This window comes from Bacillus rossius, chromosome 5 (genome assembly GCF_032445375.1).
Source record: "Bacillus rossius redtenbacheri isolate Brsri chromosome 5, Brsri_v3, whole genome shotgun sequence".
NCBI lineage: Eukaryota > Metazoa > Arthropoda > Insecta > Phasmatodea > Bacillidae > Bacillus > Bacillus rossius.
In genome coordinates, this window is record NC_086333.1 from 80,930,245 (window position 1) to 80,940,437 (window position 10,193).

At 41.5% G+C, this 10,193-nt stretch overlaps 1 protein-coding gene across 2 annotated transcripts in view; it reads right to left on the minus strand.

Moving 5' to 3' along the window:
* Nucleotides 1–9,652, minus strand: part of LOC134532105 (protein amalgam-like) — a 297,722-nt gene extending 288,070 nt beyond the window's left edge. The window contains exon 1 of one of the 2 annotated variants that reach the window (XM_063368413.1): nucleotides 9,360–9,652. In XM_063368413.1, coding sequence (XP_063224483.1) covers nucleotides 9,360–9,429 — 70 coding nt within the window. In that variant the 5' untranslated portion in view covers nucleotides 9,430–9,652. The remainder of the gene's footprint in view (nucleotides 1–9,359) is intronic. The other variant, XM_063368414.1, reaches the window with a different exon arrangement.
* Between the last annotated feature and the right edge of the window lie 541 nt (nucleotides 9,653–10,193).

Genomic DNA, 10,193 nt, shown 5'->3' on the forward strand with positions numbered 1-10,193 from the left:
AGATAGAGGAAGAGAGGTGTACATGCTCCCATTCCTACAGCACTGTTTTTTTTTTCTCACAAGATTTGATAGGGATTCGTGTGATTTTAGCAAGGGCTTTATTATTTACACTAGTGAGGTTCGAGCCGACTGTGAACCAGCAACAGAAGAAGTTGACTCACACAAACAAGTGAAATTTTTTTTTGTAATGATATGCTATTGTATATATTATTGCTAATTCGTGAAATTTTCAGGATGTATGTACCTCTTACACCCCTCCCCTTCTTCAGACAAATAATAAAAAAATTATCTAATAGTGTAACTAAATATAAATAGTTTTATTGTGCGATAAATTCTTGAGGCTTTAATTTAGTTTATAAAAAAATTTGTTTCAACAATTTTGGTTGTAAAACGTATTTTTTTAGCGTAATGTTTCAAAAAATGTCCGATGATCTGAAATGTACAGCGAATTTTTTTTTCCCCTTTCGTATATTTAACAGCGGAATGATCAGACCCAAAAAGGATCTTTCTTTGGATGTAAACATTAAGTGTAGGCAGGGAAACCTAATCACCATCCCTAAACTAAAGTGTTTGTATTCTATACCGTAAATAAAATATAATTAAAAGTGCTTATTTCATCGGGTCCTGTTCAGAGTGGATGAAGCCAGCTTGAGTTATGGGCAGATAAACTGATAAGCGCAATGCGTTGGGCTGTGTAGATTGGCAACGGACTGATGTTGGGTCCAGCGATTCGAACAACGAAACTCGACATTGCACGCCGTCATGGAAATTTCACTCGATGTAATTTTTTTTTTTTTTTTTTAGTGGACGTTTTAATTAATGAACGTTGAGTCCCCTGTAATTATGTTGTGAATTCCATCGGGGCGCGGGAAAAAATTATCGCAGCCTATTTTAATTTTTTTTCGGACATCGGCTAGCCCAGCGCTAATGAAGCATGAACGTGATGTGTGGGTGATTTTTTGGGGTGGGAGAAGAATGTATGATTCGGGGACCTGACATCCGTTATTCCGGCCACGCTTGCCAAATGTAGGGACTGGTCCGTTATTCGAGAGCTTTCAACGTGATGTGTTGGACATACGCCATTTCTTGTTTATGATGAATGTCTTAGAAAACACATTACGAATTGGCATAAAAAATATTAATACATTAACACATAGTAACAAGCCAATATTACGAGGGCTATTCGTAAAGTAATGTCTGTTTGTTCATTAAAAAAAATTGGTTGTCTGTAAAGTCGGTTTACGGACGATAGTTTAACGTGACAACGTCATAACAAAACATTGATGAAATGATTGCATACTTTTATGAATAAAATTGAATCGTTTTTTATTGAAATATCACTACTTCGTATGGATACAAAGAAGGAGTGAAATGAAATCTACAATTTATTTGATAAATTTCCGTTTATTTGCACTCATTAATTCAAATATGTTTATTACTTTAACGAAAAGATTATTTTAACTATAAATTTTATACATGTTTGCTATTTAACTTCTTCCAATCTGTGTTATTCTATTAAGGAAAGGACGATGATAGGAAAAGTAGGAAAAGAATGGGAGTGTTTCTAGTTTAATGTGCCTCGAAAAAGTCAAATCGATGGTTGTTCCAATCGAGTGGAAGAGAGATAGATGCGGCGCAAGCATACAATGAGCTTAACGGGACACAGCGTAACGGGAAAATGTGCGAAACGGGACACTTTTTCGTGCGTGCAGCCGGCGTTCATCGATTCATTAGACGTTGTCACGTCAAAAATTACAAAAATACGATTGGCAATTGGATTAATTTCCAGGTGGTGAGCTTAAATTCAGAGATTTTAAAGAAACTGATACAGCGTTCCGAAAAATGCTTGGAACTGAATGGCGATTATGTGAAAATTTAAAGTAGGCCCATCAAATATTTTTCTAAATAATTTTCTTTTTTTGATGATCAATCAGAGATTACTTTACGAAGGATGTTGTCAAATATTTCATGCTCAGACCACACACAACATTCCAAGGAAGGAATTTTGTTCAAACAATTTAGAGCACAGACGAGCACGGTAAACTAACTACTACGAGACAGGTGCAAGCAAAACCACAGAGCAACTGTTGACAGTTGCACGCGTTATCAACAAGGATATACTTCACAGTCCTACACTACGCCCAAACTAATTTTCTATCGGCTGATTTATCAATGCAAACTCCTAATTTCTGTAAAGTCGGTTTACGGACGATAATTTTACGTGATAACGTCATAAGAAAATGTTGATGAAAAAATTGCATACTTTTTTAATTTTCAAATATTATTTACAGTTTTTGCAAATTTAATTTATAAAATTTTGTTTAGATATGATCATGAACAATTAGTTTTAAAAAACCCGCCTTAACCTGTCTGATATTATAGAAGATTTTCTCGCACGGTGGTTGGCCGGTTCTTGCATACGCTCGGCTCAGGCGAAACGTGACAATGAGTCGTGCTTTTTCCGTGCGTGCAGCCGGCGTTCATCGATTTATAAGACGTTATCACGTCAAAAATTGATTAAACTCGATTCTGGCGCTCTGCTGCTAGCTGGTAGATAACAAGCCCGCAGTTTGTGGGGTTGAAGGTGTCGAGAGAACTGTGAAGCCAATCATCAGAGCAGAGCCTACTTTGGGACGCGGACATAACCTTCGAGATTATCCGTGCCTCCAGCACTAGTGAAGTCAGCTTCTCGTGTGACGTCCAGAGTCGAGGAGAGGTCGCGAGACGACTGTCTGACGCCTAAATAACGAGCGAGACAGTGGAGAGAAATCACGGGGGCTGCATCGCTGCTCGCCAATAAAGAATGGACGGACGGCCGCAGGACGCGAAAGGGTCCTGCTGTCGGTAATAGCTTCCTCCGGTGTTGAGGGGGCGGAGGGATCCATTTCCACCACCTGCGCTGTTCCCACGTGTCCTCCCCCCCCCCCCCAACCACCCAACCGCCAGGACCTCGTCAGCCCGGGGCCGAACTCCGGCGAACTGTCCCTGACACAACTCCACCTCCCCCTCTCCCCCTCGCAACCATGACAGACCCCGTCCAAGTGCGCCGCATGGTCGGCGACTATTTCCCCTGACATCAGCTAGAGACCTGAAAAAATTTGCGGATTCATTTCGTGAAACGCTACAATTCAAATAATTATACCTTAGTGCTGCTTCCGACATTGGTTCACTGTTAATCTGGAGTAATGAGGGCCAATTAGAGACCCCTCACTCATAGAAGAGTCGAATCACAGGTTACACCCAGTCTAGACGACTCACAAGTCAACAGCCAATGAACAGTTGGCATTTGTAGAGGATAGTGGAGTCTATCCTGGAGTTCAAAGAACCCGCGAATTTATCCGGTCTCTAGACATCACACACCCGGAAATATCGCGGACCCACTCGGCTACACAGGCTGGAATCAACAGTCCCGTGTATACTGCACGCACGCGTGCTTTCCTATTGGCTGATTCCTTACTCGGAACCTCCCATTCTTTTTTGAATGGGTCTACGTGGTTCGGTCTCTGTACTGCTGGCCGGTAGCTGACTGGTCTACAGTCGAGACGGGGAGTGGCGGAACAGTTGTGAACCCATCACCAAAGCTATGTTAAGGTACAGATTATTTCTGCAGTCTCTGGGTTCCTCCTCATTAGAGACCGGAAAAATTCGCGGATCCATTCGGCGATAGGCTAAAATTCAAATACACACACCTTTTAGATGATTTTTCTATTAGCCCACTGTTAATGTGGAAGAATCTCAACCAATTATAAACCCTCAACCAAAGAAAGATCGTATCACAGTCAAAACCAGCTGAGACGACTTACGAGTCAGAAGCCAATGAACTTGCGTCATTTTCCCGAGTGTGCAAGGGAATGCGTGGACTATCATGAAGGCCATCGAAACCGCGAATTTTTCCGGTATCTTATCATGGCGGGTGGTTCCCCCTTTTTTATTTTAACCAAAAGGCGCTGTCACCCTGGGGCACTTGGGCGAGGAAACAGATACACCGTTTACGTAATCGGGAAATCCTTTAGAGCTCCGGCTATGGCGAGAGCCTGAGGCCACCCATCCCAGCATCGTCACCACCAAGAACCCTCTAGCGCACTGAGCCGACCAGACAATTGCCTGTGTCCTTCACCCTAGTGTCACAATACTGCTGGTGCCTACCCCGATCTACCACTTTTCTCTAGAACTCCTCAATCACCCGGGAAACCCGTCGTCCGGTGGAGGCCTGTCCAATCTCTCCTAGCTGTCCAGGCTAGTGACCGGAGCTGTGTCACCGCTCACTGCCTCAGATCTTCACGTGACCAAGTTTGCTCCAAGCGATAGGAACATCACCACTAGTGATCCTGGGGGACGCACCTCAAAGCCGAAATACCACAACGCCGAACGTACAATAACGCCGAATAACATAACGCCGAATGTCAAAATTGACCACAACGCCGACAGCTATAAAACTGCTGTGTACCACAACGCCGAAATACACTAACGCCGAAAAATGTCATTGCAGGACTGCCACAAAGTTTAGGTTAGGTTAGACTAGGTTAGGTCAGACTAGGTTAAGTTAGACTAGGTTAGGTCCGACTAGGTTAGACTAGGTTTTATACCAGGTTATACTAGGTTAGGTTAGGCTAGGTTAGGTTAGGCTAGGAAAGGGTAGGTTAAGTTATGTTAGGTTATATTACGATAGGTTAGATTAGGTTATGTAAGGTTAGGTTTGATTGTGGTATTTCGGCGTTAAGGTACATTTAAGAAACACACACAAATTCATTCAGTAGTTGTTTCGGCGTTGTGGTAATTCGGCGTTGTGGTACACAGCAGTTTTCTAGCTGTCGATGTCGTGATCAATTTTGACATTCGGCGTTATGGTATTTCGGCGTTATTGTACGTTCGGCGTTGTGGTATTTCGGCGTTGTGGTAACGACGCGTGATCCTGAGCCGACAGAGAAACCCCAGCGGGGATACTTTCACAAGGATTACCCCGCACCACCTGAGCGCATCAGCTAAAACTAACCGTCGGTGTCGTCTTGCAATGGACAGTTCACTGATCCGAGAGAGAGAGAGAGAGAGAGAGAGAGAGAGAGAGAGAGAGAGAGTAGGATTGTGGAGTTCAGCCTTGCGGACAAATAAATGTTAGGTTCTCAGCTAGTGCCTGTTCGCGCGAAGGTGTGTGTGTATATATATAGGTATATATATGTATATATATATACACACACACACTATAATATATGTAAGCATTCCAACTGAACTCATTTTCTGCTAAAAATATTTCTTCCATGATTTTCACATAATCATTAGTTATTAAAATGAATTTTTTATCAGATTTGGAACCTTATTTAAAAACTACACACAGTTACTTAAATATTTAAATATTTTAGGTTTTAGTAAATAGTTTTATTTACTTTATATAGGTGTCAATTTTAATATTATATGTTTTTCTCGTTAATTATGTATTTATCTTTATTAGCACGACGAGACCAAAAAAATAACTTTGACAGACAATATGGAAGAAACTAGACTGAATTATGTTAATAATTTAAAAGTAATACAGTATTAAATAAAACATTTTTTTTTAATTTCCATGCAATATTTCATAATAAACTCAAAAGTTGGAAGCTTCGTTTGAGGTCAGCTAATTTTATCGACTACTAAATTTTAGCAAGTCATCCATAAAAAAAAACACTGTGCTTCCAACATCTGAACTTACATGATACCTGTGCTACTTGACCGTAGATCATTTGACACGTTTTGTAACAAATTGAATCGATGTCGAGTTGTCAGCAACACATTTAAGAAAGATGCGAGCGTTTCGATGGAGCAATACCGAAGCGCGAAGGAAACAGAATACTGGGAAGTCTGGGATACCTCGACATTTCCCCGTCTCTAACTTTGTTTCAGAACTATGGGCTCGCTCATATTTCATGTTTGGTCGAGATATTTTCTTGGGCTCTGATCGCAGCTTGTACGGAAATCCAGGTTAATCTGAGTGTAAGTGGCCTGTCTGATCGATAAGTTACTGGCCTTTCAAACAACCAAGTTTAGTCGCGATTTTTCATCGGGGGTAACGGATGCGCCTACCTGCCATGAAGTTGCCTTCTAGGATGTTTGACATACACGTTTTAGAGGAAACAACTAAATTTCATCAGCAATTAATTTGGGCACAAAAAGAAATATCTATGTTTTACAACGCGGGATGCATTATATTAAAAATAATCAGCGTTTACGCTGTAAAGTTTACAGATTACACAGTGTAAATTCATAGTTATCTTCGTTAATACACATGCAGTGAGTTCACTTACTTTGAATATGAAACCATAAGAATTGCATTAGTGTATTGAGAATAACAATCAAAAACATGTTAAATCTGCAGGAAAAAAGCTCTTCTTTCACCCACTTGTGCGTTTATATTGTTCACAAGTAAACACATTATTCGGAAGTTGAAATTGGACGTAGTTCGTGAGAATAACCAGTGGTTTGGATTTATGAAAGATTCTTGGTTTATTTGTTTATTTGAGCTGCATGGTTCTGTTAGAAACCCGAAAAAGAATGGTAATTTCTAAGAGCATAGTCACTGTTTATTCGAAGCCATTCAACGTGGCAAAAAAAAAATTCCGACTGAATAAGCATGAAACCAGCCCTGCGTGAGCGGTGACCTCTGTCACTCACTTTCCTAGGATGAAGTTACAAGGATGAAGTTACAAGGATGAAGAAACAAGGATGAAGTTACAAGGATGAAGTTACAAGGTTGAAGTTACAAGGATGAAGTTACAAGGTTGAAGTTACAAGGATGAAGTTACAAGTATGAAGTTACAAGGATGAAGTTACAAGGATGAAGTTACGAGGTTGAAATTACAAGGATGAAGTTACAAGGTTGAAATTACAAGGATGAAGTTACAAGGTTGAAGTTACAAGGTCGCCGCTTAAAGCCTCACGGCTGCTCGCTGCACGACACGAAGTACACACGCCTGCCAGTGGCTCGCACGTAGAGGCCACTGGCCGCTTGGTGTGCGTGCCGGAGTGACCCTTAGCGATTCCTGCAATCCATCCTTATGAAGACATGCAGTCGGGCCTCTGAAAGGCAATCATTTAACGCAGACACAAAGGTTGTGGAATGTAGTCCACACAGCGACGTGACTAGACTAGTGTCCACCCGGGGCTGGAACTCATTCTGAAGCTCCTTCTCTTCCAAACCAACCAAACGAAAACCTTCCGACAACACCTGTACCACGTATTGATTCCACTTCTCTATTCCAAATATTTTTTTTTATTTAACTTTGTTGGTAAATAAATAGATTTAATTTTCAGTCATTTCCTTTTTTATTCATCGCCAGTTGGATAGCACGCGAAAAATACCGGTTCTGAAATATTTGACGATAACTTCGGTACAAATAATTCAGTTTCTGTCCTCTAACATATTTTTTTTGTTTTCTATCACTATGATATCTTGTAAGCATACGGCTCACTATAACATGCCCCAATTTATGGTAACCAAATTCTTCTGTACTATCATGAACATACAATATTTAATGGTGTTCTTGCCCGCGGATACTGGCACGCTGACTTGTTGGTGGCTGTCAGCTCGCGGTCTGGGCGCTACAGGCGAGTCGAACCCAGATGTCTCAGGTTCGACTCCTTGACAGATCAATGTGCGACACTTTCCAGTCAATAGTCAGAGCAGAGACACCTGTGTTTCGACTGACTGTCACACTTGGGCAACATGTGTTCACGTCACTGGGGAATTGCTTCATTGCTGCTACAGAGAAAAAAAAACAATCCTGTACTAATACAAAATACATCTTTAGAAACCGGTTACCAAGAAATGGTTTGTAATACTACAAGAAAAAAATATTGTAACTTTGTACAACACATGGCTATTTTTATTTTTACATATAAAGGAATATATTTTTATATTTTTTATTTAAGTTTTATTAAAACATTTTTTGAACCATAGAAAAGATAATCGAATTTAATTGGACTTTTTTATTGTTCTTATAACTGCGCGTTGTTAATACTGGAAAGCTATTCAAGGAACGGTTTCCTAATAACTTTAACTTGCGGAGTTACTGGGAAAAACACAAAGCATAAATGGCCAGGTAAGTATCCGATCCCATCATTATTGCGGACACTATTTTGTAGCTATACAGTTGTTTCCATATGGATGTACAAATTAACTAAACTCTGTTATTTTACATGAAAATTTCCATTCCATTTACAAAAAAAAATTGGTTGTCTGTAAAGTCGGTTTACGGACGATAGTTTAACGTGACAACGTCATAACAAAACATTGATGAAATGATTGCATACTTTATGAATAAAATTGATTTTTATTTTAATAAAAAATGAATAAATACTTGAAATTATACTAGTAATCATATTTTTAAAATGCAAGAAAAATTTAACCTTTATTGACGAAATTGTTGTTGTAATAAGCAATGAAAACCACATTAACTTTTCACTTCACTTTATAAACAGTCGAGTGGAAGAGAGATAGATGCGGCGCAAGCGTACAATGAGCGTAACGGGACACAGCGTTAATGGGACAATGTGCGTAGCGGGACACTTTTCGTGCGTGCAGCCGGCGTTCATAGTTTTATTAGACGTTGTCACGTCAAAAATTGACAGAACACCTCCATCATATGTCTGACAAGACTCCTGGTATATTCAGACCAATTACGGACGTTCTCTAACGCAACACCTGCGTTCTCATTGGCTTGATCAAGAGGCACGCAAGCTTTTTCAGCCGGTTGGCGCTGGTAACGCGGTGATTGTCACGGATGTGAACGAAGTGCAACAGGACAGTAAACATCATGGTGTTTACCGCGATAAGGCAAACTCGCTCTGCACTTGACTGTGCTCAAGGGGTCCACCTGTCTTGGTGCTTCTGGCGCGGTATCGCTTCTAAGAGCAAAAGGCAGTCTTCCCGTCGTGCAAAAAGGAAGACCATGAGATTATGAGTTGTAAGCATGACAACGTATGGCGTGAGGATGAACACAGATTTGCAGTGCAAGTCCCTGAAGAATCTTGCCCAAGAAATACGGAAACAACAAAACTTTCTTTTTTTCGGGAAGTTAGTTCATAGGATCGTAAATAAATTAAATCTTTTGTTAAGGTTAGCACAGCGACATTGAAAAAAAAAAGGCTACTGTAAAACTGTTGAAAAGTACACATAAAACTACACAAGGTGATGATCTTTGAAAAGTTCAGGATCGATCAGGAATAGGTGAATCTTAAAAATAGTTTTTTTTTACGTGTATATTTATCATCTAGTCAATCGCAAGGATATTCAGGGTGGTATTCCAAGACGTTCGGGCAATGTGACGAGTAAGCACTTGAGTAGTTGTCTGAAGCTCTGCGCACCGGGTACTGGGCCTGACCCCTACCTGGCAGCAGCAGGGCGGAGCTCAAGGTCGCGACCAGCAGCCACTGCGAGCAGGCCACGGGACGCAGCATCGTCGCTTCTGCTCGGCTCAGCACGGCATGCCGACACGGACAGTCGAGATCAGCGGGGACACCTGTCACTGGCCGGGGGGACGCGCATGACCCCGCGCGAGGGGGAGGGAGGGTGACCTAGCGTGTCGCCGCGCGCATGTCGTCTTCGGGGGCTGCGGGGGTTGCTGTCGCGAGGGAGCGCCTCTTCCGTGACCGACCGCGACGAGAGACCGCAGCGAACTGCCCGGCGCCGCGCGCTGCGCTCCCGAGCGGGGATTCCCCTTCCTCGCCGCCGGGGGAGGGGAGGAGTCGCTCGCGCATGCGCAGTTCGAGGGTCCACCCCCTCCCTACCACTCACCCGCGAAGCGGCGCGCCGCACCGAGGGGAAGCCTTTTTTTCACAGACGAGAGAGCCACACCCGAAGTTCCCCGAAGTTCATGCTCACATTATTTTTTCCCGTTCTATCTCATTGTATAAACCGGTGTGGCATTAGATTTTGCGGTCGATTAGGATAGGTTAGCTACATTATAAACACTTTAAAACATTGTGGATGGCTGGTTATATTAGGTAAGTATAGCTACATTAAAAATACTGTAAAATCATTTTATGGTTGCTTAGAAAATAACTTTTTAATATGTAGCTATCCAGGGCTAGGAAACCGTTTAAATGATTTCACAGTATCTTTTATGTAGCTATACTTACCTAATATAACCAACCATCCACAATGTTTTAAAGTATTTATAATGTAGCTAACCTAACCTAATTGAACATTAGTTATCATGTGT